The 27,741-nt window shown below is 40.5% G+C and overlaps 1 protein-coding gene across 5 annotated transcripts; it reads right to left on the bottom strand.

The window, feature by feature from the left end:
- Nucleotides 1-600: 600 nt before the first annotated feature.
- Nucleotides 601-27,493, bottom strand: cacnb3a (calcium channel, voltage-dependent, beta 3a). Of its 5 annotated transcripts, none has more exons than XM_085782564.1 (15): nt 27,226-27,493; nt 26,134-26,226; nt 14,164-14,283; nt 13,109-13,231; nt 10,986-11,101; nt 10,818-10,897; nt 10,696-10,715; nt 10,089-10,166; nt 7,410-7,468; nt 7,191-7,291; nt 6,771-6,922; nt 6,570-6,665; nt 4,544-4,714; nt 4,275-4,320; nt 967-1,193 (listed from the first exon to the last, which is right to left on the bottom strand). In XM_085782564.1, the coding sequence occupies exons 1-14, from the start codon at nt 27,304-27,306 to the stop codon at nt 4,291-4,293; spliced, it is 1,320 nt and encodes a 439-aa protein (XP_085638690.1). In that variant the 5' UTR covers nt 27,307-27,493; the 3' UTR covers nt 967-1,193; nt 4,275-4,290. The 5 variants fall into 5 exon arrangements, with proteins under 5 accessions (XP_085638688.1, XP_085638687.1, XP_085638689.1 ...); XM_085782565.1 differs by having other exon boundaries at nt 1,051-1,187; XM_085782562.1 differs by lacking the exon at nt 4,275-4,320 and having other exon boundaries at nt 601-1,187.
- Nucleotides 27,494-27,741: the final 248 nt, after the last annotated feature.

Genomic DNA, 27,741 nt, shown 5'->3' with positions numbered 1-27,741 from the left:
GGTTTGTTACCTATAATTGTCGGTGCAAGCTATTTTCAGAACGGCGGAGCAGAGCTGCGAGCTGCTCAGAGCTATGCTACGGAGGCTCATGGGATTTCTTGGTTTCCCTCATGAAACTCATCAAATACACAATCCAACAACTCCACAACGCTCTGGTGGACAATTTGTGACCTGCACATTCACCACGCTATGAGATAATAACAGAACATTACGAGACGGAGTTGTTTTAGAGAAAAACTCATGCAAAACCGCTGATGCACGCTCCCGTCGGGGGCAGTTTTTCGGCAAGCAGTCTCTGCGTTTACTTCGAAAACAACTCTGTCTCGTAACATCCTGTTATTATCTCATAGCGTGGTGAATGTGCAGGTCACAACTTGTCCACCAGAGCGTTGTGGAGTTGTTGGATTGTGTATTTGATGAGTTTGATGAGGGAAACCAAGAAATCCCATTAGCCTCCGTAGCGTAGCTCTGAGCAGCTCGTGGCTCTGCTCCGCCGTTCTAAAAACAGCTTGCACTGACAATTAAAGGTAACAAACCTACTGCTATGACTATAGTGATTATGGCAATGGGCCAATTTGCCAAAATGTTGAACTATCCCCTTGAATAAACTGGGCATCTGTGTCCGATTGACGCTAAAGAGTCTGAGTTGATTCAGGGAATGTTTTACTCGTCGCTAAATGTTGTTGTTGTTGGGACAGTCCGGAGGCTGAGGGGAGGGGCTGGGGCGGTTGGGGGCCGTTGGGGGCCGTTGGGGGCCTTGTTCCTCAGTAGTTGTCTCGGGGCCAGGGGCGGCTGCGCTGGCGGTTGTTCCTCTGGTTGTGACCTTGCTGAGCTTCGCGTTGGAGCAGCCTGTCCTGTGACTCATGCCCGTTGGCACTGTGGGCACTGCCTGTGTGCCCACGGTGAGCCGGGTACATGTCCCTGTACGTGCGAGCGTGGCAGGGGGAGGCGTACTCATCCTCCTCCTCTTCCTCCTCCTCTTCTTCCTCTTCCTCTTCCTCCTCCTCCTCCTCCTCGCCCCCCCTTTGGCATGGACTCCCCCTGCGGCCACGAGACAGGGAGTCACTGGCCTCGTCGGACGGCATAAGACTGTCCTGCTCCAAGGGGGAGTGGGCCTCCTCACCCGCCTCTTCCTCCTCGTCACCCTCCAAGCCCAACGCCTCGTGAGGCTGCGGCTGGTTCTTGTTCTGGTTCTGGTTCGATTTGTGAGTCGCCATGGAGGGTAAAAAACAAAAACAAACAAACACAAGTCAAAAGAAAACTCAGAAACCAGGATGGTCTGTGTATCTTTTTTGGTCATTGGATTTTCTTTTTGATCAATATGAATTAAAAAACAGAAAACAATTTTGGTTTATTTGATTTTAATTTTGAAATAAAAATATGGAAACACAAAAAGCATTGTTCTTTTTGAGTGTCAAACTAAATTTTTTAAAAACAGTTAGATTTTCATGTTGTATTTCATATAACAAAAATTAAAATTTATAGACAGTAGAAATGAAAAAAACAGACCAAAAACACAGTTCTTTTCATATTTTGACACCAGATGTTGTCATTTTTTTACAGTATCACACAAAAGTGGGGGCAGAAGAGGATTTTCTGCAACAAGTTGTGTGGCAGAAGCTTGATGGGAGTCCCCAACGTATCTGGAGTTAGAGGTGGAAAAAGTCGTAACTAAGGTATTAAACTGCTATCTCTCCCCTTTGCTTATCTGTCTTGCCTTGAAAATGACGACTTAACAACGGTTGTTCTTGGTCTTCCTTTTAGTTTCTGTTGTCTAGTGATTTCATTTTTTGTTATATGAAATAGAACATGAAAATCAAACCGTTTTTAAAATTTAGTTAATTGCTCTAGTTTTTTGGTATTTCAAAATGAAAATCAAATAAACCAATCTTTTTTTTGTTATTTAATTCACATTAATCAGAAGAAAATCCAATGACCAAAAGAAACACTGACCCCAGGATCATGTTTCAAAGTAGCTTCACATTTTCTGTGATTATTTATTTCTCCATCCACACATTTTCTCTGCCACAAACACACAGAGTGGACAAAACAAAGCAAACACTACACCAGGAAGGATTTTGCAGGTTCAAATCTGATTTTAAAACAACTCAAATGCCCAAATGTGCATTGAAACGTTATTGGTTACTGTTATTGTCCCTCCTGAACCACAAAGACACTTCTAACTTTCTATCTACCGTGTTAGCAAAGTACAGTAGAGGAGACAACATGCACAATCCTCCTCATGTGCATGTTGTACACAGACCAGCGACTGTTTCAACCTCAATATGGGCACGTTGGAATTGTTTTTAAAGAAGTGTAAATACAACTGTTAAAGGAGAATTCCGGCCATTTTCTAAGTAACGCTCTACAGCTCTAGGTCCCAGAGTGCGACCATAGGAAAAAAATCAGAGAAAAATATGTGCAGACTGGACCTAGCTCTCCTCCTGCTAGCTGCGCTACACTGCAGTTAAACAGTCAAGTAATGGGGGCAGTTCTTCTAACCGTGACTTTGGCCTCTATATAATGCTCAAAATATCACTACAAACGCTTTGCAACATCCACCAGTTCCTTACCACACAACACTGAGTGTGCATAATGAGAGAGTAGTGTTAACTGTGTGTTTTTATCACGTACTTCTGTTTACTCGAGCTTCCAGGGTAGACCTTACTAGTGAACTGTCGAGCAAAATGTTTTTCGATGGGAAAAAAGTATCAATATGAATACAACTGCTTTTTTCCCCAACCAAAATCATTTTTTCCCCTCCTAAATCCATGTTTTCCTCGCGTTTTTATCTTTGTTGATATGGAAACAGTCCCGACCTCGACCGTCGACTAGTAAGGTCTACCCAGGAAGCTGGAGTAAACAGAGGTACGTGATAAAAACACAAAGTTAACACTGCTCTCTCATATTAGCGGAGTTATGCACACTCAGTGTTGTGTGGTAAGGAACTGGTGGATGTTGCAGAGCGTTTGTAGTGATATTTTGAGCATTATATTTGCGGTTAGAATAACTGCCCCCATTACTTTGCTGTTTAACTGCAGTGTAGCGCAGCTAGCAGGAGGAGAGCTAGGTCCGGTCTGCACATATTTTTCTCAGACTTTTTCCTATGGTCGCACTCGGGGACCTATAGAGCTGTAGAGCGTTACTTAGAAAATGACCGGAAATCTCCTTTAAATAGCTGTGATAATTACAAACACTGCAACTAAACCACACAGTCCCTTGTGATGCCAGTGAGCAGCTTTTGTCAGCTATAAATCACCACCTATAGTAATAAATCTCATAGTATAAGAAAGCATCATAGACAAAAGGAAGATGTGATGCCAGTGTATTGCTATTTTATTGATTGTTTATGTGTACACCACCTATCCCACTCAGGATCAGTGGATGTGACTTTTTTTTTTTTTTACAAAATTCTGGGCACATTAATTATTTTGTTGGTATTTGAAGTGGAAAAGTAAAGTTTTTAATTTGCCCAAATTTTAAAAAATCTGAGAACAACTCTCCACAGTCTTACTGTGTGATTAATAACCAATAGTTGACAAAGTTGATCTCTGACGTGCAGTAGTGCAGCAGTGTTTGCAGTGTTGGTAAAATCCCATCAAAGTCCTTTTTCCGTGAAGTGTTTACAGTGTTTCATCCGTGTGTGTGTATATAGATTAATACTTTAGACACCGAACAAAGGAAATGCAAGTGAGACACTTGAATGGATGGTCAGGGGGTTACTCTCGAACATGAACTGTTATTGTACAAGTGTTATGGTCTCAGTTTATTGTGTTAATTTGCATTTATTTCCAGTGAATTTATTATTTAAGCATCAATCATATGCCTTCAATTAGCACTCAAGTCATTCAAAAATAGCATTGTGCCACTGTGAGTGGGGGGGCAGCCATTCACAAAGCATGCTTGGGAAAAGAAATAGAAAGAAAATAGAGAACAATGGCAAGACTTAGACGATTCATACACATGTGTTTACATTTTCAAACATAATGTTCTCAATTCTGGTAAAAAAATTGAAGCCTGGGCTCAAGTGCTTTGTGAATTTTTCTCGGAGCAGCGTTGATTCACCTGAGACCATCAACTAAAGGAAAAGGAGGCAGGATGCAATAAGGTAAAACACACGGCGTCTTTTCTTTTCTGTGCTGAGAACTGAGCTAATAAAATGCTGTTCATTCGCTGTCTCAGCCGCTGAGTCATGTTCAAGTGTCGGTACATGTGTAAGAGGGGACTGTTGGGGTTGAGAGTGCAAATGTATATAGATAAACCCTACTACTCACCCCATTTTGTAAGCGATCATTCAATTAATTCCTGTGTTTCAGAAAACTGCAAAAATGTTAAGCATGGATGAGTGAGAGGACAGACAAGACAACCGGAGACAATCAAATAAAAACATAGGAGTGAGAAGAATCTGAGATGGGAAGAGCTGGTCAGGACAGTGACAACATGTTCAAAACAGGATTCCTACTTCAGAGTCTTAAACAGTATTGACACAGTATTAAACATGCTTTCTCTTTGCTTTTTCAAAGACAGATGAAGATCAACTCACCTGTAGGCTAGAGATGGCAGAAGGAGGGGTCATCAGACTCTGCTCCAATAAGGGATTAAGGGGAGTGTTTCCTGGGAGGTGAGTGGCACGCCAGTAGATCTCCAGGTACTCAGCCAAATGCTCACAAGCATCCTCCAGCTGGTTCTCATCCAAAATGACATCAAACATATCCTACAAGCAAACAACAAGGAACAAATCAACAAAACTGAAAGGCTGTGAGTGTTCTGTGAGACTTTACTTCAGATATAAATGATCACTGTCTATATATAATCAAACGGACAAACAGATGTTAGTATCCCCACAGCCATGATATATAAATATCTTGGACTTTGGATCGACGACAAAATCACCTTCAAACATCATGTATCTTATCTGGTCATTAAACTAAGACAAAAAATAGGCTTTTTTTACAGAAACAAATCATCTTTTCCTTTTCACTGCAGGAAGAAACTTATTGAAGCAACTTTTATGTCAGTTTTAGATTATGGAGACATCGTATACAGGCATGCATCAGCCACAACTTTACCTTTTATCATTCAGCCCTGAGGTTCATTACTGGCGACAGCTACAACACTCACTATCACTATCTAACAGGCGTGATCGACACTGGATTTTATTTATTTTTAAAGCTCTTACTGGTCTCTTACCATCTTATATTAACTCACTAGTATCTTTCAATGCAGGTCTCTATCGCACACGCTCAAAAGACTGGCTCACACTGCAGGTTCCCTCTGTTAACACCGAACTTGGAAAGACCAGCTTCTCTTACTGTGCACCTACAACCTGGAACACTCTGCAGAATCATTTGAAACTTACCTCACTTTTATCAATGGGACAATTTAAAGCCATAACTACATCTTATTTTACCTCCAACTGCTCGTGCTTTTAACTATGTTTCAATTTATATTCTGGTATTCTGTTATGTTTTTGTATGTTTCAAATGTCTTGTCTTCTGTCCTTGTGTGTTTTGTGTTTTCATCTCGGCTATATTGTAAATGAGGTTACTCCTCAATATATCTCCGAGTTTAAATAAAGGTTATGATGATATGATGATGTTGCTAGTGCACAGCTGGATTAACCTTTTACTGTGTCCTTGGGTGCACATCTGTTGCATGGCTGCTGTTGACCCCTCACTAAAACAGCACTTTTATCAATATATCATTAGCGCAGATACACAGAAACCAAACACCACCACCTTTAATGAATTTTGTTTGTACCTTGATATAAATAACCATCCATCCATCCATCCATCCATCCATGAGAAAGGTGAAACACATGTATGAGTTTATCAGCCTCAGTCCTGAGCCTTTTCATTCCAGTGGAAGAAGTGAACATGATCAATTCCTGTGCCTCAGTGTCACCGATATAAATATCTAAAAGCCACACATCTTCTAAAAATTCTGACATACATTTTTTTTCTTCAGATAATCAGATTGTGAGGTTTTTTCAGTTTGTGACCTGTTTCTGTCTCAGCGACTAACTCTCCAAACAGATCAGTCCGTTCTAGTCCAGTTTCACTGCTGCAGAAGTTCAGAGGTACTTACATGTGGAACCATCAATTAAACATTAATGTGAAATAACCTTTGCATTATAATTTAACTGTTTTTGAAAAGGGAAACAGACTATTAGATTGTTTTTATTTTATTCTGGGTCGCTCAGATTTAAATCAGCAGATAAAAACGAATGGCAAAATAAGGGGCAAATTCAAACTGTATCTACTGTTATGTATTGTTGATGTGTTTTTGTATAAAGAAGCAAACACAGCCTCATCCATTTAGGAGAGAGGAAGTACATAACATGTCATACCATTGGAGCTACATGTACTGTGTTATCTGTTTGCATTATCTCCTGCAACTACTACTCTACTTAGCCAATCTGTCAATTGAATGGAATTTATTACCTTTTTTTATGTTTTCACCTTGTAATTACGACATGTGCCTATAAAAAAGTGTTCAGGTTTTACAGCTTGCAGGTTGATTATGAGGAGTGAACAGAAGCTTTATAACAGTGGGAAGAATCCACTCACAGGGGGACACTGAGAGAGTTTGTCTGAAGCCATCATCTGCACATTCAGGTGCTTGCTCTGAGACTTCCCCCGTGATTTGATCAGCCTCTGGAGCACCTGAAAGAAAAAAAAAAAAGAGAGGTTGCGTTACAGATCAATGCAGATGGGGACAAGAGGCCTGAAGCCCATCAGTCAGTTCATCATGGAGGTAACCTACTGTACCTTTGGTGAGGAAACTTTAACGTAGACAATGATGGGTGCAAGGGAGGTTTTGGCGAGCTGTGCAGGATGGTTGATGGTGTCTGCGTCCAGAACCACAAGCTGCAGGGTTTTAGCGAGCTCAAATATCCTCTCAATCTCACTCTGAACCTCCGCTGCACAGAAACAACACATTTCCTATGTTTTAACTCATTGCTTATGCAAGAACAAAGACCTGTGGGGCTTCCTGTCTGGAATCGAGTTCAGATCTGATGACACAGTTGAGCCAGCCAGCCAGCACAGATGAAGCTGTTTATACAATTTACTACGGGGACAGTTGTGGCAAAAGTAGGTTACACATCGGACCATTGTTGTCCAGAGTGGCCCATGAGTATACACAGTCACCTCACAATGTTAAATGCTCCAAAATCCTGACTTTATTACCTAGGCTGGAGCGGGTGTTGGATCTTTCCATGATGGGTCTTTTGTTGAGGACAGATCTTTTGGCTAAAGACAGGTCGGCAGTTACACGGGTGATTGAGATTCTGCGAACAAAAATACACAAAGACGAATATTCAGTGAAATAATTTTGTAGATCAGGTGAATTGGCTTTCTTCAACTACAGGAGTTATTCTGCAATCTCTCCTTTGTTTTTATACTGACCGTCCCTCAAATCTGTGTTTCAGGAAGTCAAAAAGCGCTTTCTGCATCATATCCGTCACCTAGGTGGGGAGGGGGGGATAAGAAACCGACTGTTATAACAGTGCACATAAATTCAAAACAACATGCAAAATGGTAAATCTCTACAAACAAAACAAAGTGTAGCCTATAGCTAAATGAAGAGTAAAATTGATGAATAATTGCCACAACCAAGGGATCAAACAAACGATCACCAGGTAAATCTGACGGGCTGTGATATGATTAATGGGAGAGGAAACAACTTTGAATTTTGTTGGGGGTTTTTTGGTGAAAAATACACAATATAGGCTATTTGTGTTGTTTGTTACATTCGGCTCATTTCTCCGACTACCCATTCTAAAGTGTTAAGGTTAGGTTTAGGCTAAGGTTAAGGGTTAGGGCTACTTAAAGCAGAAGTAAGCAGAATTTTTGTGTTAATAGCTATAAGTCTTAAATAGTTATATCTTCTAACGGCAATCACTTATATAGAGTGTTTGGTCTGAAACACGGGTCTGTCAGTCACTCTGCTCCGCTCTGAGCCGAGGAGAAAACTTTCCTTGTATCCTACAACCTTTATCCAATGAGGAGAGAGAACGGCATAAAGGGGCAGTCCTCTCTGTGTGCAGTCAAGGGATGCGCGTGAATGTGGTGACCAGTGTTGGGAACATTACTTTTAAAAAGTAATTAGTTATAGTTATTAATTACTTCTCCCAAAAAGTAACTGAGTTAGTAACTCCACTACTTCACTATAATAGTAACTAGTTACCAGGGAAAGTAACTATTGCATTACTTTTTCTTTCTTTTTTTTAAGTTTAAATATGACGAAGAATTAGAATTTTTTTTCTCTCATTTTTAAATTGTATTTTATTGTTTTCATATATTTCACTGATCGCAATTATGGAATGCAAGTGTGTGTTTTATTGAAAGCGAGGCTGGTGTGCCTATGAAAATAGGTTACAGTGGGTTTTTTAAGTGCTGTGGCTACAAGCAAATCTCTGTATTGTCCCTGTAAGTTCAACACATCACCTATATGCTACTGTGATTTAACTAGCCTAGTTAAATAAATCCGACCCCCCACTTCTCCGACTTAAAGCAGAAGTAAAATGTTTCATGCCCTTTGTAATATTTTAATGCGTTAGCTACGTGAAGCACTTTGAACGCCCCGGTCCGCCATGCTTTTGGTTATTCTGATTATTCCTTTCCACAGGTTGCTTAGCTACCGGCGGCATGTCGCCTAGCTACCGGCGGCATGTCGCCTAGCTACCGGCGGCATGTCGCCTAGCTACCGGCGGCATGTCGCCTAGCTACCGGCGGCATGTCGCCTAGCTACCGCAGCGTGAGCGTCTCTTCCTGTACAGTCTACGGTCTCTTCCCATTAACGGACTCGCCTACAGGGATTCAGGGTGGAGTTTGGAGCCGCCATGATGACAGCGACGGTGGAGCCTCAAAACTACTCTTCAGAAACTTGGTTTAGTTTTTATGTTGAGAGGAAACGAACAACAACAACAACGGGAAATAGGCCAGCGCTGCTCTACCTGTACGTCTGCCCCCAGTTCAGGATCATCACAGGTGAAACATGGAGGCTACTTGTGGAGCATCCTTCATTTTCCATGTGGGAGAGTAAAAGGATGTTTGCTAGCAGCTCATATTTCAAGAGAAGTGGAAGCTAAACAAGCTGGAGCAACAATTGGTGAGTTTTATTTTTTATTTTTTTTTACGAAATAAATTGTAAAATGAGAGTTATACAAATACATTAAGTGCTTCCTGTATTTGCATGTGTTTTTAGTACCTGCATTTAGACAACAACAGTAATGCTCCCTTTGATATGAATTATAAATGACAGACTTTTACTTGTACTTCAGTAGCTTTTTGTCACCACTGTAACGCAGTTGGAGGTTATTGCATTCTCCCTGTCTCTAAGAGTTTAATGCAAACCTTGTGCTACCTTTTTATTTAGCCTTTATTTAACCAGGTAAAAAGACCTGTTGAGATCGAGATCTCATTTTCAAGGGTGACCTGGCCAAGAGGGCAGCAGCACACGTTGTCAACATTATAAAATACAAAATACATTACAATATTACATTATAATAAATAGGGCCATAATACAGTAGAGGTTAAAACAAAAGTGCAAGGAGCAAGGGGGTCATGGTGACAAGGTCGGTCAGCAAAGGCACCGCTCAATTGATTTTTGTTGTTGGACCTTTAAGAAGTGACGAAAAACATTAAAAGACCTTTGTGGACCTGTGTATTGATATTTGGATCCAGGCGCCAGTTTTCAGCACAGATAACTTTTGTTTTAGTTTGAACTTGGTGGAGTTGCTCTGTAGTGTAGTGTTTTAATTTCCGGTGATTAGGGGGCTCATCGTGGTCCAGTATGCAGTTGGCTGTGAGAAACCAATGTTATTTCCACACCGTAGTTGATTAAGGTTTATGTTTTATATTAATGTTTTCCTTAACTTAAAAAACCGAATCACATCTCTTCCTTCCTGCAGAAGCACTAATCAAATTTGCTGTAACTTGAAACATACATATAAAATTGACTCCCATTCCTAAGATAAATTCAGACGGGCACCTAACAACAGATGCATGGGCAGTTTTGAGAGGGAAGGGTGCAGTAGGTGGCAGTTGTTTTGTCTTTTGGAGGTGAAATGGGGAGAGGCTGACCTCGTAGCCCTTCAGCGATGGTCCCACGAGGACCACTGGCCTCATAGAGGGCACCACGTCGTAGGGAGGGACGTGTTCCTGCCAGAAATAGGGGAGGACGACAGGAGAACAGAGGGGACAGGGGTGAGAAATGCTGAGGTTTGCAAAACAAAGTTAATGTGAACAAGACTTTTTAAGATGGTTTTGATACTGTGACGTAACATAAGGATATTTGAAATTCTTGCTCTCTATTTTTCTCTCAATCAAAATGTTATAAAATAAAGTCTAAAACAAAACAAAACAAAACAGCAAGTGTAATAAGACCTAAAATAATTTATTACCATTGTTACTTACTGTACCTGCTGAAAGATTATTTAAGTAAAAGCTTTTGTTAAAAATGTACAAAGTTGCTTGCTTATGTAGCCAGTTTTAATAATTATTATTATTTAAGTAATGAATAATAACTTAAAGTTCCCACACTGCTGAATTCCCATTTTTACATATGAAAATGGGAATTCAGTGACAAGACCTCTCCTATAGATACCTTGATAATGTCACTCCTGTCTAACTCTGAAATCTATGTAGGTATTATGGACAAATTCTGCGTCGTCAAAATGTCAAAACCTACCTGTTTTTGCTTCTGTTTGGCTTGTGAAAACAAGAAAATATCAATCAGTGAAGGAAAAAAAGACAGAAGAAAAAGGAAGTTTATCTTTCTTTCAGCACAAGAGGCAGTTTTGTAATACTTACATTCACCTGCAGATGGTGGTGTGGTCCTCCAGTTCCCAGTCACCATGTCGCCTAAACTCGAGGAGTTACCCCCTGTTTTCCTGCAACACAACAAAAACTCAAATTTCTCAGACTTATATTACGGAAATAGGTCGTCAAGGAAGCTTTTGTTTAAAATTATTAACTGACCTCTGTTTCTGCTCCTGTTTGAGTCTCATCGCCTCCAGTCGGAGGGGGCTGGGGATGAAGGTGATGTCTGCCCCCTCCTTAACTAGCCGGCCGATCCACCAGTCATTGTTGTACTTCTGTTAAGTTCAGTGCAACAACAGTACAATGTCACATATACAGTACCTTGCAAAAGTATTCATACCCCTTGAACTTTTCCACATTTTGTCACATTACAACCATAAAGTTAAATGTATTTTATTGGGATTTCACGTGATAGAACAACACAAAGTGGTGTATAATTGTGAAGTGGAAGGGAAATGATACATGGTGTTGGAGATTTTTTACAAGGGTGTGTCTCTAAACCTTTCCTTTGTAGATCTGGCTGTATGTCTAGGGTCGTTGTCCTGCTGGAAGGTTCAAGATCTTTTACAAATCAAAGACCAAAATCTAATTTTTTGGCCGACATGCACAACGCTATGTGTGGCGGAAACCTAACACTGCACATGAACCCGAACGCACCATCCCCACGGGGGTGGCAGCATCATGCTGTGGTGATGCTTTTCTTCAGCAGGGACAGGGAAGCTGCTCAGAGTTGATGAGAAGATGGATGGAGCTAAATACTGTAACTTACAGGGCAATCCTGGAGGAAAACCTGTTAGAGGCAGAAAAACTTGAAACTTGGACTGAGGTTTACCTTCCAGCAGGACAACAACCCTAAACATTCAGCCATATCTACAAAGGAAAGGTTTAGATCAAAGCATATCCATGTGTTAGAACAGCCCAGTCAAAGTCCATACCTAAATCCTACTGACAATCTGTGGCAAGACTTGAAAACTGCTGTTCACAGACGCTCTCCATCCACTCTGACTCAATTAGAGCTATTCTGCAAAGAAGAATGGGCAAGAATTGTAGTCCGTAGATGTGCAAAACTGGTAGAGACACACCCCAAAAGACTCGCAGCTGTAACTGCAGCGAAAGGTGGTTCAACAATGTGAATACATATGCACTTTTCAGATTTTTATTTGTAAAAAAAATCTTAAAGCACAGTGTTTCCCACAGAAAATTTGTTAGTTAAGGTGGTGTCTGACCTGTCGACGGGGGGGGGGGTAGCGCGGAGATCTGTCGACAGCGCGGACATCTGTTGACGGGGGGGGACGGGGGGGGGGGTAGCGGAGATCTGTTGACGGGAGGGGGGGGGTAGCGCGGAGATCTGTCGACGGGGGGGGGGGCGCGCGCGGATCGATCGACGGGGAGGGACGCGCCGTGCCGTATTAAAGTTTCGCTTTCAACACGCGCTGCTGTTATGCGTGCGCGCTTCTCTGTGGTGTGTATGTGTGTGAGAGGATGCGGCCATCGTCCGACGGGGGGGGGCGGCGGCGAATATCGCTACATTTTTTTTTTTAAGATGTTAGTTTAGGCGGCAGCTCTTTGTTGTTAAGGCGGCCGCCTTAACAGGAAAGCGCTGCGGGAAACCCTGAGCAGTACTAAAGAACTTTCAGTTTTGGTTGAGTTTGGCGGCACCAGTGGCCCAAAGCGGTAGTGTTTTGCCTGAAGGAAGACTCCATTTCCCATGAGCACTAGTACGTAGCGCCGTAAACATCCTGATCTCCCGGTACATGGAAATTAACAGAAGACGTCCAAACTAAGTTTCTGTTTCCAGCGGATCATTTCTCAGTAAACACACATACACAATCCGACGGAAAGGTGCCGCATTGCTGCTCCCTCCTCGTCGTGACTCGCGAAAGTGAAACTTAAGTGAGAGCCGGTTTCCCACCATGCTCCTCAAAGCTGCTTAGTGCCAGTGAAGGCGATACAGACCATAATGATTCAGACCCCCTCAGGCCATGACAGAGGTGTCATTCAACCTGTTGTAAGTCGATGTACCATCACAAAAGTTATGAAAATATTATATGAAGGTTGAAAAGTTCCTCAGTGTTGGTTTAATACCATCCATGTATCATTTCCCTTCCACTTCACAATTATACACCACTTTGTGTTGGTCTATCACGCAAAATTTGTGGTTGTAACGTAACAAAATGTGGAAAAGTTCAAGGGGTATGAATACTTTTGCAAGGCACTGTTTTGCATCTGCTTTATTTTAATGTAAGAGAGGGGGGCTTCGATAACAACAGATATTCACTCACTTCTTTGATGTGCAGGAAGTCTTTGGCATCAAAATTGACTGCAGCTCCTTGGACAGGACAGTCCTCATCTAGAGCTCCACAGTAACTCACGTTCGTCTTTACTGCAAACGCTACAGGTTTGGACTGTGGCAGCAGAAAATAAGAACAAGAAAATTACTGATCAAGGAGTCGTGACTTTAACACCAGTGAATGATGACTTCACTGGGACTTAAACCTTTTGAGCTCCTCATTTTCCTGGCAACACACACAGGGATACTCTGATTCACTCCAACAACAACCAAACAGAAAGGTGTGTCTGTGTGTGGCAGTGCATTGTGTTGGGAGCAGTATTTGAATTTTACACAAGTAAAAATGGGAATAGAAATGCTCAGTTAGATGTAAAAATGGGAATAGAAATGCTCATTTAGATGTAAGAGTCGCACGCTTATCATTTACTCAAGTGAAAGTTGCATAAACATCAAGATATATGCGCAGTCCGAAAAGTAAAAATATTCATTCTGTAGAATACCTCGTCTCAGAATAATGTGCATTACTCTGATGCAATTATTGGTTCATGGATGTGTATTATCATTCATCATGTTCCATCTGGTAAATGTGGCGTTAATGACAATCACTTCATATACCGCTGGGAACAGCTTCAGAAGTGTGTTATGAAGTATATTTCATTTATTGACTCCCCCACCCCATCAATAAAGTTTTATCTTAATCTATAACAATGAATTAACAATTAATAATGTATTTATTATTATATTTTGTATTATTAATCAGACTGCACAGCTGTCATATAGATGCAGTGTCATAAAAAGTATATTTTTAGTATATTGCAGTGGAGTCAAAATATTAAGTGGCAGAAAATGGAAGTACTCTTGTAGGATACACAGGTACATGCTTGAGCGAGTGTACTTGGCTACTTTCCCTCACTTTGTAGTTAATGAAAGTTGTCCCAGAGCAGTAGATGAACACATGTGGCATCAGACTTAACCTACACAAAAAATGTGAACTTATGCAACTGTTGACAGACACACTACAGCAGCGTGAATCAGTGTGCGACCTACCTTAGCTCTGTCGAGCTGCAGCTGTGCCTGGCGCTCGGCTTCACGCCGATACGCCTCGCGGTCCTCCTCTGCTGACAGGTCTGAATCCGACGGTCTACTGGTGTATGAATCAGCCGACCCCTGTCAGGAGAGAACCAAAGGTGAATTTAGTTGGATTATTAATTAATTATTTGATGCACAGATCTGCTGTTTTTGTTTATACTGCTGCTTTCATCCGTTTACTCTGCAGTCTGATTATATTATATGCAGGTGTGCATGCAAATACATATCTGCATTCATGAACACATTCATGTGTCTCTGTGCATCTCCAACACAATGCGCTGCTCTCCCACACCAGCCATCTTCTGGTAGACCAAATATAGCACAAAAGAGGCAACTGCTTCCTCTTCTCTCCTGCCTGGCCCCAATCCCTTCCATCATCCCCCACAGTGCAGCACATATACATCCTTTCTTCCCCTGTTTATTCTCCAAGGACATCTCATTAGCAAAATATATGCAGACTATCATTTTTCATTGTAAGAGGTTTAAGGACACATTCCTGGGATGGGTAGCACATTATACCAAGACCAGACAGATAAGACAAACAAAGACAGAGGCATATTACATCAAATAAAATGGTGATAAACACTCTATAAGTGCCCTTATTCAGAACCTGTAAGAGGACTTCAGTGATTATTATCTTCAATCTCTGTGTTTACATATTCTGTAAAGCTGAGATGATTAATCCATTAAGCAATTAGTCAATTGACTGAAAAGTAATGAGCAAATATTTTCACGAAAAAGGAATCGAGTGTTCTCAGCTTTTTCACATGAAGTTGTTCACTTCATAATTACAATCAAAGCAAATAATAAATCAGTGGAGAATATTTTAATATCTAAATTACTGATAAAGAACATACAGTGACATGTCGCGATCATCCAAAGAGAAACCATGATGCCGATTTCACAGAGAAAAATGACACAGAGAAGAAAGTGAAGCTGTGGTCTAGATGCAGTTTGGGTAGTGTGTGTGTGTGTGTGTGTGTGTGTGTGTGTGTGTGTGTGTGTGTGTGTGTGTGTGTGTTCTCCTGTATTTGGCTTTGCTCAAAAGAACAATGTGCTGATTCTGCTAAAAGTCAGGCAAAGGAAGAAAGACGAGACAGGAGACAAACATGACATAAAAAAGTGTAAATGACGAATGAAACAGAAAAGAAAACACTCAACTCAACCTCTCAGGTAACTGCAGTATTCATAATTACATTAATATACTGCATGCTGGGACAATCACATATACTCTTGCAAACAAACCCAAAGATGTTAAGAAAGTGGCAAATGGCAAATAATACAGTTTTCACTTTGGTTCCCCTCTGCTCCGGAGTGCAGTGACTTAGTCCTGGTCATCCATCTTTCCAACATATACAAACGGATCCTCTGGAGGACCAATTAGCAGCAGCAGCACAACAAGAGGAAATTCAGGCTCAAAATACAAAAAAAAAAAAGTGCCCAGAGATGAAAAACAACCATCACCTTTGCTTTCTCTGCACTTCAGAATGCATATGTATAATCCAAAATAAATCTTTATCTACAGCACCACTTCAAGCCCCAGAGAAGCAGCAAACGAAGAGCTCTCCTTGTTTCTTTTTTTTTGTGTGTGTGTGTCTATGTTAGATAACTAGATCTGATTTTTAGCAGCTCTGCAAGGCAACACTGCACCAGTGCCAGAGCAGCACAGAGGGAGGGAAAAAAAGGAGGGTGAGGAAGAACGAGGGGGGGAAAGATAGAGAGGATGGGGGTGAATATATTGTTGACAAGATATCCTGAAAAGAGAAAAGATGTTTATGAGGATGGAGAGTGACTGATGGATGATGGTCGGAGAGACGAAAGAGGTATAAACGATTTATATGACGAGATAAAGCGAGGCTATCTCAAGGGGAAGACGAGATTAGAACATAATAAAATGCTACGAAGGAGTGGAGCGAGACCCAGATATCTATCCTCACCGTAGATACGAGAAAAGAGGGGGAAACAGCCGGGAGGGAGGGCAGGCAGGGAGGGAGGGAGGGAGGGAGAGAGGGAGAGAGAAAGGGGGGAATGAAAAGGACCATGACCACAGATCACGAGAGACAAGAGACACAAAGACAGCACACAGAGTTGCATACCTGGCTGATTAGGAGGACGGCGCTAGAGCCTGATAAAGACATGAATCTGAATTTTCTCACTGCTCTGTCTTCTCTGGGAACATGCTCAAACACACACAGACATAAAAGTGGAATAAATATGGTGGTGGGCGCAGGGGAAAGGCGTTATGTCAGAGAGCTGTTTAATGATGTTAGAACACAGAGAGCTTGCCTGCCTGGGCTGTGATTGTCGTTCATTATTAATGTTTGGACATGAGGCTGTTGGACCTCTGCTGCACACACTCTGTCCTCCTGGCTACCTGTCAGATCCCTAAAAAAAAAAAAAACTAAACAAAAAACCCACATTGTTACCACCAGAAAACAGCGTGTTTAGCTGGTTCTGCAGTGCAGAGTGAAACAAAACAACCTCGGCACATCTTTATTGTCTGGTCTGAGGATGTCTTGTTTCTTTTTTTTTCTTCTTTTTTTTTTTTACTGCTAATGTCCCCGTCGTCTGGGGGCTAAATTTAACTCTGTTCTTTCCTATTCTGCTTCTGTGATTATTCTTCACACACTGCAACACTGATGGCCTCAACTCCACAGGGAGGGGCCAACGGGGAAGTGTGTCATCCAGCTAGTCGGGTCCTCAAGAGGGCCAAGTCATCCTACAGTCTAGGGGAGGAACAGCAGGGGATCTCTACACCATAATTTTACTGCCATGTATTTTAATAATTTACATTTAAATATGTTCTAATGTTCTTTGGGCAAGACGTGTAGACATGTCTTTATGACTCTGGCCAATTGTTCTTAAATTGTAGGTTAACTGTCTGGCTAGCTAGTGTCGAGGATGTCCAGGAGCAACAACCAGTGAATACTAACAAAACAGTCACTGATGAAAATGTTAGCCAAGCGTCGGGGCCAAAAATATAAATTTAAAGGGATAGTTCAACATTTTGGCAAATTGCCATAATCCCTATAGTCATAGCAGTACGTTTGTTACCTTTACTTGTTGGTGCAAGCTGTTTTTAGAACGGCAGAGCAGAGGCGCGAGCTGCTCAGAGCTACGCTACGGCGGTGATCCAACCCGCACAGGGAAGTTACATAGTGCAGTTTCAGCCGACGCGACCCGGCTCAGGCTGCACCATTCATCCTATTAACCATTTTTCTACCATTTGCAATGTGTCTGGAAACATTATTTTAAGGCCGATAAACTCCGCAATGTTGCTTTAATCAATTCATTTCTTTGTGTCGTTCAGGGACAGTGCAACAAATTGTTACATATCACCTTATTAAGTTGACCTGAGTGGCTTATCAGTATCTGCAGGTATAGAGCATTAACAAGAACATAAATGTTAATTTAAGGTCGCATTTGTGCTCACTTGACAAATCCAGGTCCACAAGTCCGATGTTCACTATGAACCGCTATATTCACCAAATAGGCATGTAACTGTATGCTGTGCTGTTTGGTGGTGGGCAGATAGCTCACAGTCTGTTTATCAGAGCTTTTTCACTGCCAACAGCTGCCAGCTACTGCTGCAAACAACACAATGAGAGCGAAGCAGAACAGCAATGTGGGCAAGGAATCCAAAACAATTAGCTGAAAGGTGTCAAAATGCTCCATAGTGCTGAGGGAGAGCTACAGAGACGAGTGAAAAATCTACATGTGCTCATTAGTACAAGTGACTCCTTTCACTTTTCAACCAATTAATCCAGTAGCTTTAAGTTAAAGGGATAGTTCAACATTTTTGGCAAATTGGCCCATTGCCATAATTTCTATAGTCATAACAGTAGGTTCGTTACCTTTAATTGTCAGTGCAAGCTGTTTTTAGATCGGCGGAGCCAAGCTGCTCAGAGCTACGCTACGGAGGCTAATGGGATTTCTTGGTTTCCCTCATCAAACTCATCAAATACACAATCCAACAACTCCAAAACGATCTGGTGGACAAGTTGTGACCTGCACATTCACCACGCTATGAGATAATAACAGAACGTTACGAGACAAGAGTCTTTTTAGAGGCAAATTTGTGCAAAACTGCTGATGCACGTTCCTGCCAGAGTTGTTTTCGAGGCAAATGCAGAGACTGCTTTCTGAAAAAACTGCCCCTGACGGGAACACGCATCAGCGGTTTTGTATGAATTTACCGTTTTGGAGTTGTTGGATTGTGTATTTGATGAGTTTGATGAGGGACACCAAGAAATCCCATTAGCCTCCGTAGCAAAGCTCTGAGCAGCTCACGGCTCTGCTCCGCTGTTCTAAAAAATAGCTTACACCGACAATTAAAGGTAACTAACCTACTGCTGAAACCATAGGGATTATAGCAATGGGCCAATTTGCCAAAATGTTGAACTATCCCTTTAAGTAAAGTTAGTTTACATCAGTAGTATCTGTAACTCGGCAAAGATGATCCTATGATATATGATTGCACTTGTTCCAATATGAATATAAGTATGACAATGTCTCAGATCTGCCTAAGACACAATATAGGAGAAGAATTGAATAACTAGTTAAGAGTATTTGGTATTTGGCCCATGCACAAGTTCGGGTATCAGAACTGTTTTTATAATTTGACATATCATTCAACCATGTTGGCGTGCATGCAGGTGTTTATAGTTGTTCTGGATGGCCGTACATGTTGTATGTTGTGTAATAGTAGTTGAAAGTTGGATGCAATAGAGAGGGGTGGATGTTGTAATCGTTTAAATAAGGAAATAACGGTGCACATTTTCATTCATTTTCTACCAGAAGACACTGAACCACACAATAGTCCTGCACCTGTTTATATACATGAGAAGTGTTATGTAATACTTGTGTAAAATGAAAACAGAGCTTGAGAGAGAAGGTCAGATCCTGTTTACTTCCTCACTTCCTCACTACCACTGTTCAGTCACTGTGTGAAAACTGACTTGAAAGCCAGATTGTTGGTTTCTGAAGATGTTCAACCATTCGAGCACTTGTAGAGAAGCGTACTGTCCCCCTTTCGCCACAGCAAAGCTTTGAGTTAAACAACAACATGCTGTAGAATACAGGTTTAATATTTATCATGTTATCATCTGAGCTTAGCGTGTTAGCATTTTTAGATTTGCTCATGAGTGCTAATGTTTAGCTCTGCAGTTACTTAGATGCATTATGACCTGCTGATGGCATTAATACAATCCTGTCATGTCCAAGAGTTGAGACATTTCAGTCCAACCAACCTCACAGACTGACGTTGTCATTCCTAGAGCTACGCAACATGTACATGAACAGCAGGAAAACATGACTCAAAATCTACTGTATCCCTTAAAAATGGTTGACAGTCAAGTTAAATGATAAAATTTGTACATCAGATGGATTAAAATTGCAAAACACCTCAGTGTATTTTTTAAATTATGTAACGGTGTGTGCATCCTGATTGTAAAATCTAATTTCTCTAGCTTTATTAACAGGGAGGAGATTCTGCACAACAGCAGAATATATTATTCAGGAGGCTGAGAAAACCTTTTCCCTCAGAGGGGGGGAAAAAAAGCAACAAAAAAAAAAAAAACTGCAAGCTCCAGCGATTTGGAAATCCAGTTGCCACATATCCAATTTCAAAAAGTGTTCGATTAACTGTGCAGTCATAATTCAGTGTCAGCAAGTTGCACATGCACGGTGCTCTCATACACAACGCAATAAATCACTCACTAACAGTGTGGTTACTACAATATCAAAGTCAAGACCGGGCATATACTGTGTGTCAAATTGATCAATCACTCGCCTGGGAAGTGTGAAGAGTGCACAAAAGGGATGACAATGGCAATCAGAAAGTAAAACACAGGTGAAGGACTGAGGGAGACAGAAAAGCGAGAGAGAGAGAGAGGGGGGGAGACGAGGTGAGGTGAGGGAGGAAGGAAGACAGGGTAAGACAAAGGAGCAGCAACAATAAGATGGAACAAAGCAGGATTGGGGAGGAGAGGAGAGGAGTTTGAGACGGAGGAGAAGGAGAAGCAGACTGTGTTGGCAGTCATTTGTACTTACTCAGTTAATGTGGTGGTGATGCTGCCGCTGCCGGTCCCTCCCTCTCTATATACTACATGCTGTAAAAATGCAGACAAACTGTACCGTGTCCCATCCCATCCCCTAACCAGGGACGACCTGCACTGGAGCCAGACGCCAGCAAAGCAACACCTTCCTTTTCTATTCTTTCTTACCCCTCCTTATTCCATCACATCACATCTCAACACACACACAAACAATGCAGCTTTTGTGTGGCTTGATTGATTGATGAAACAACCACAACTACATTTCTTAAAATTTTACATCACATTCCTCCATTCAAGTATAATTTCATTACATGCACAGTCAGGTAGAGACAGGAAACAGAGATGAAATGAAACCGCTGTTGTTAATATCACGTCGGGTTTCTCCTCCTGCTGTTTCCAAAGCCTCATGTCCTACATACTATAACACATACATCCACACTTATGGCAGGGTGCTGCTTATTGTATCCTGCTGCAGAAATGAGTCATACTCCACTGCTCCTCCATAGACACCCCACCCCTATCACAGACAAGAAACTATCTGCTCTGTTTGTAAAAATGTCTTTACTCCTTCTGCATAAAACACTTTGTCATATCACCTATAGAGGAGGGGGGGGCGAGTCGGTTTAGATGCCTGTTGTGTGCGTGTGTGTGTAAAGAGAGAGAGAGACAGAGAAGGCAATGATTGAAATGAAACTGAAGGTGCAAGTGCGAACAGTGAACCCACACATCACATTGCCCAAGGCCGTCAAAATGAGCATCATGAATATTTTAAGCCGTGCAATATTCTCAGGGAATCTGGAGATTGTCATTAAGCCCCCCGATCAGGATAACTAATGTCCCCTCCTGGAGAAGATGTCTGCTCAGCCCTTTTTTTTTTCCCTCTTTTTTTTTCTCCCCTTCTGCTCACTAACGCCTCTCACACTGCTCCACGTTCCCTCACCTTAATGGTGCTGTGCATGAGACTAAAGTGTCTTTCTTGGTCTTTGAATTTCATTTAAATTCAGGTTTCAAACAAAATACCTCATTCCAGTAACAAATGCATAACAAGATGCACACATAGTCCTTAAAAGCCTTTTGAGGTCAATTTTAACGTGTCTCAACTACTTTCTTATCAACTACATTTCATGAAGCTGCAACAGTTAGTCAATCAACAGAAAGTTGAGTTCTCATTTTAGCAAAGCTGCTGAATATTTGCTTGTTCCAGCATCTGAAATATGATGATATGCTGTTTTTTATTGTATTTGTAAATATATTTCATATGAATTAATTTCAGTTTTGGACGAGTGTTCAAATAACAAGTGATTTAATCATCACTTTGTGCTGCGGTCGGGGTTTTGATGGCATTTTCTTCAAATATTTTTTGGTATTTTGTGATGTTGCATAGACGATTAATGGGAATGGGCAATGCTGAAATATAATTTGTTCATTCTAGCAAAGTCGAATACACAATACAAATCTAACCAATACATTTGGGGGAATAAAACAGTGCGCTGTAAGAGAGGCTGTGTGTGTAGGAATAGCAAAGTTCGTCATCATAGAAAATGTTCTGCCATAGGAAAGGGTTGTTATGGCGGGATAAAGCATAGAAAATATAGTGAACACTTCAATTGTGTGTGTTTTTTTTCTCTTTTTGGTTGAGTGTTTTGCAAAACCGGGTAGCGGTGATTCTAGCTAATGCCATGGTTCGTCAGTGGAAGGCAGATTAACGTATATACTCCGGTAAATATATGTTATTTGCCTATCAATTATGTGACAGTTGATAAACCGTTTTATTAAAGGGACTTAAAGGGACAACGAGGAGTTTCTATTTGGTTATAAAAAAAGTCTCACGTTAATGTGGATGAATCTACGTTACCCACACTTGTTAATGGGCCCATTTTCGATAAATATATCGTTTTGTCTCTATCGTTATTTTGTTATTATTAGTGGTGGCGGAAATGCTGGTCGAGCCGACCAGCGTTTCCTTCGTGGCGAGTCATGAGAATAACGCAGCCAAATCGCCGTTTATGGTCGGAACTACGACGGTATGTGAACCTCTTTGAACCTCTGACTTTAATTCTTGATGAATGAAAACATGAGTCTGTCTTGCGCCGGTCAAAGAATTTTACGGTGCGCACGGAGGCTCATAAATGTAGTGTGAAAACGCTTCGCTTTTCCAAAACTCCTCGTTGTCCCTTTAAGGACCTTTTTATTTTTAAAGAGCTTCTCCCCTCAGATATGAAAAAGTCCAACTTTTAATTATACAAAGTTCATTTTGTGACAAACATTTGTTAATCAAATAATACTTTCAGTATTGTGTAACTTCAGCGTTTTATTTAGGGTTATGTTTAATAACTTAGAAATTGTAAAAGAAATCATCACAGTCCACAGAAATATGTTATTGTTTATTTCTTTATGCTACATTACACTTAATTGCCATGAATTTAAAGCTGAATACTGTAGTTCCTATGGCATGTAGATATATTTAGATAGTAGTTATTATAGTTATTTTGCAGATTCACACAAATAACACACAAACTGTGATGCATTATTGGAGGTTAAGGAATTATTTTATTGAACCCTGCATTGATTTAAGAGCCACTTAACAATGTTAAAGGTCATTTAGCAGTTGCAACATTAAAATGATATTCAATTGTGATCGAAGAATATAATATGGTTCTCAAATAAGTCACTCTACATCCTGAGTACTTTTTGTGGAAAATAGCCTAAAGTATATTTTAATGCTAGTGCTTACTTTTGAAGTATTTCTGTTCTGTGGTAATGGTACTTTAACAATTATACAAGTGATCCACCACTACTGTGAGACAATAATTTATACTCACATAGTCTAAATCAGGACAAAATGGCTACTGGAGACGTGGTGTGTTTAGTCTTTAGAAGGTGTGAAAGCCAACAGTGTGAGTGAAGTGTGGGGGGGGGCTTGTAGTTTTTGTCATTAGTACATGAGGCTCCTTTTTATAAGAGTGAGTTTTTGAATCCTTCCCAACCCCTGACTTTCTCTCTTTGATGTGTTGAAGCTCATGAACCTCAGGGATCTGGTGGTTTAGGATGAGCGTGGTGAAACTTCAGGGCTCGTCACAACCTGATTTCTACAGGGATCAATCACCCCCCCCCCCTCCTGCCCCCCTCCTTTGCTGGACTCTCTGAAACCACCTCTGCTTTTACACTGACACTAACAAATACATCTTCAAAAAAACTGCGCTCCATACCATAGGTAGATGAGCTGATGTAAATAAATGAGAGGGTATGATTCATAACAGCCACGCAGTAACAGCATGAGGGGAATCTCTTCTGCTTTTTCTTTTTTCTTCCTTTTTTTTAGTTGCACAGATCGTCTTAAATAACACCATCTCCATCCCAGTCCTCTGCACGTGCATGACCTAAAAACATTAATTAAAAAAACTGGGCCTTTTTTCTTTTTTTTTTGGGATGTAACACACCTCTGCTTTGAAGCATTTTGCTGCCATCTGCTGTGTACAACAACAACTGCAGCTGAGGAGGCCGCTCAGTGGAGATGAAGATGCAGAGGAGAAACACTGTGTGCCAAGATAATGATAAATGGGTAGTTGACATGACGCATGATTTTTCCGTAATCAAGTAAAAATATCCATTAAAATGTATTCTTCCTCCACATAACTCATGTCAATAATGCAAAATAGGATGTTTAATGTAACTGTTTTCCTTTTTGATTAAGGATATGTTTTATTCTGTCTTTATTTTACGATAACCATGGAAAAAGTCCTGCGGTGTGACCGTAATAAATTAGATATGAAAAATTAACACGTATAAAATAAATACAATCATCAAAATAATTGTTCATAAACACCTTTTGGCATTCATTTATACATATTTACTTGACTAATAGAAAGGTTTAAAATGCACAAGACTCCTATATTAAATATCACAGTAAGTTCATTTTTGTAATGAAAATGCTGTCCTGCGGTGTGACATGAAAGATCAGGGTTTTTAAACAGGCATTTTTTATAGACAACTATAGGTGGTCTTTTGTCAAGAGGAACCAGGAAGTGCCTCAGATATTGCACTGTCATTTGAGGATTAAAAGGTGAGTGTTAATCTCTCAATAATTTAACAAATTTCATACTTTGTGTCAAATGATCAACGTGTTCACTTTTGTTAGTCCTGCGGTGTGACAGCTCTACTTTGAGAAAATTAAGACATTTATTTTCAAAAATCACCTACTAAGGTTAGAAACACTATATTTATTCAGCTAGCAAGATGCTAACACTCAGCAATGTATAGTAACGATTCAAAATGGCCACAATTGTGTAAATGTCCTGTGGTGTGACAGTATTGTCCCACGGTGTGACACACCTTAGTCAACTGTGTTATGAGTTAAAAGCCTGTTGTTTTTAAAATGTAGGCTGTTTTGTAACATTTTATCATTACATTGTATTTTGTAAAGGTACCATGTACAATATTTAGCATAAATTTTGCCATTTAATGCATTGAATTAGCTTGGAGCTCATTTTTTATCTGCGGTCCCTTTGTTCCCCTGTTTTATCATTGTTTGTTGTGTATGAAAAGTACTTGGTCACTGAGAATTGTTTTGAACTGTTTTTTGTTGTTTTAGGAATGAGCAGAGAAGGACAGGAGGTACTGTGAAAGGCTGAACCAGGATGAGGTCAGGCGTGTGGAGATACTTAGGGAAAGAAGGAGAAAGTAAATGTGTCCAAGCTGTTCAAATTATAAGTTGTTTTGAAAATGTGCTTAAAATGTTGTTAAAATTCTTAGTCTTGACTATCCTAGACTTTATGAGTTAAAATAATTGTCATTAATTACAGTGTGTCTTGTTTAGTTACAAATCTGATGTGATGTCTCCAAAATGTTAACATGTCTTGTTCACAAATATTAAGTTTTGTGTTAAAATTCATATAGTTAGAGCCAAGAGTAAAACTATATTTTTGTATTTTGTCAGATGATTTACATAAATGAATGTAATTGTTCTAGTAGCACCTAATAAATTTCTACTAATAATCGTATAGTGTCTCATCTTGTCCTGTGGTGTGACATCATGTCATGCGGTGTGACACCACTTAAAATAAAATTAAAAGGCTTTTATGAAGATTTAGTTAATCCAATCCTCATGTGTTTGTTTTTAAACAATGCATAATTTAACTGTAAGAAAAAACAGCATTTTCATCATAATATTAACATTTTGTAAGAAAGTTTCACTAGTGTGAGCAATACAAGAGGCTACAATTAAAGAATGGAACTGAAAAATAGCTAGAATAAGTTACCTGTGTAGATTATCAATGATAGTTTGCAGAAAGGGATCCTTAAACGTTCAATTAAAGTAATCTATATTTGAAAATATTATTATTATTTTTGTAAATTTTACTGTAATGTGATGTCACACCGCAGGACAATTTATGTCCGGGCATGTGAAAAAAGCTTATGAAAAAGTGGAAAAAATAAAAAATATCTGCTGAACACTAACAGTTCAAGAAAATTCATACTTTGAACATTAGAATTTCATTTAATGTCATTAATAATTTGTACTTTTTAAAAAAAATTACTGTTTCACCTTAGTTTGTCAACTACCCAAATACAGACCAGCAAATGCACTTTTAAGCCCCAAAAGAGAAGAGCCTGGATACCAAGAGAATATACCTGTTCAAAAAAACACAAAAACAACTAAAGATGCTGCAATGCCAACAAGAGTAATGCAGACAGAGCAACTTCAAACCACTTTAACTTCCAAGTTTAGACCCTAAAGCACAGAATGGCCAGCAATACAAAGTCAGTGAGATAACCTGCCTGTGACCGCAATGTACCAGAGCATGATGTGGCCAGCAGCCCAGCACAAGTGAGTTTAAAAAAAGAGAGACAGGAGAAATGTTTTTTTTTTTACCTGTCGTTTGATGAAGCTGGATGTTGTGTCAGAGGACGTGCTTCCATCTGAGCGTTTGAAGCGGCTCTTTCGTTTAGGCAACTTCCTGGGCAGCTTTAATGAAAGAGAAGCACAGCAGTGATAGATAGATAGATAGATAGATAGATAGATAGATAGATAGATAGATAGATAGATAGATAGATAGATAGATAAACTCTTGTGTCCTCGATCGTCCATCTTTTGGCCCAACTTATCAAGCTGGTTTGATTTTTTTTGTCTTTATGCCAAGTAATTAACACTGTGAAAATGTGGAGCGAGGTAATGCTGCATCACAGCAACACTTAAGTTTCATTATCAATATCAATTATCAATCTGATGAGTGATTTTACGACCATCATTGGCCAGTAAGTCTACAACTCTTTTTTTTTTGCCTCAGCTGTAGGTTAAACTGATCAAAGGCATTGAAATACTGTCCACCCATCGGTTTAATGGGTCAGTAGGTGTGCTGATATTCTGGGCTTTGACCAAATAAAAGCCTGAATACTAGTCGGTGTAACGCAAGAGACAGTTCTCCTTTAGGCCTCCTCCAACACAGCACATTAATAAGAAAGCTTGGATGTTGCAGTGAGAGCTGACAGGCCCTGTAGATTCAGGCTACAGGTGAGTAAGAGTTATCCACCTTTCAGCACCGTCCAAGTCCCTATAGATCCCCACTGTGTGCTGGTTTCCTATAACATCAGTGTGGATTCATTGTTGTGGGAAAAGAAATAAGAGATAAATAATAAAATAATATCAATAGTGAATGCACAGAAGGCCTGATCTCTAACAGCAGATGTATCAAGACCTGTGGAAGATTCAGCCTGATTCTGAGCGTGCATTTAAAAAAAAGAAAAGAAAGAAAGCACAGTAATCACGTTATTATCGCATCAATCTGCTTCAGTTTCAGTGAAGGCGATGATGGTAGTAAAAGAAAAAATGGGAGAGAAAAAAAAGTAGCTCGCTGCCAAAACGCGACGCCTCAATCTCAACAACAAGTAGGAAAGACGAGAAGTGGCCGTTGTTTTTCCTCGGTGAAAGGTGTGCGGATAAAGGAGCAAAGTGAGTGTTATTTACCTGGAAATAGTGCGACTGAGAGCCGGTCTCCACAGCAGACAGAGGGTCTACGGGCGATTTGGACATTTTGACTTGCACCATCTATTGAGAGCGCAGCGGCGAGGCGGGATGCACACAGACATGGGTTAGTAGAGTAAACACGGGATACAAAATACATCTATATGCAGCAAAAAAAAAAAAAAAGGCGGCGGAAGAGGCGTATATAGAGGAGCGAAAAGACACAGAGAGGACGACGGATATCCACATTCAGCTGGACGGGAATTAAGAGGCTGCAGCTCAGGCAACAAAACCGGCTCTTATACACCGGTGGTTAATATTAAAGCGACCGAGGAAAATACCGGAGCTTGAATAAACCCGTTAAGACTGAAGCGTCATCGCTCGAGCAGCCGTACAGGTCCGTACTAAGTGTGCGTCTCTGCCGGGGGTGTCAAGGTTGACTTACTAACACGCACAAAATCAATCCACACAGCCACTCATCTTTATCTCTTCTATCTTCTTTATTTGCCCACAGAACTA

This window comes from Trachurus japonicus, chromosome 7 (genome assembly GCF_045865225.1).
Source record: "Trachurus japonicus isolate A0001 chromosome 7, Traja_1.0".
Classification (NCBI taxonomy): domain Eukaryota; kingdom Metazoa; phylum Chordata; class Actinopteri; order Carangiformes; family Carangidae; genus Trachurus; species Trachurus japonicus.
Note: the sequence above shows the minus strand (reverse complement) of the source record. Positions and strands in the feature narration are given on the sequence as shown.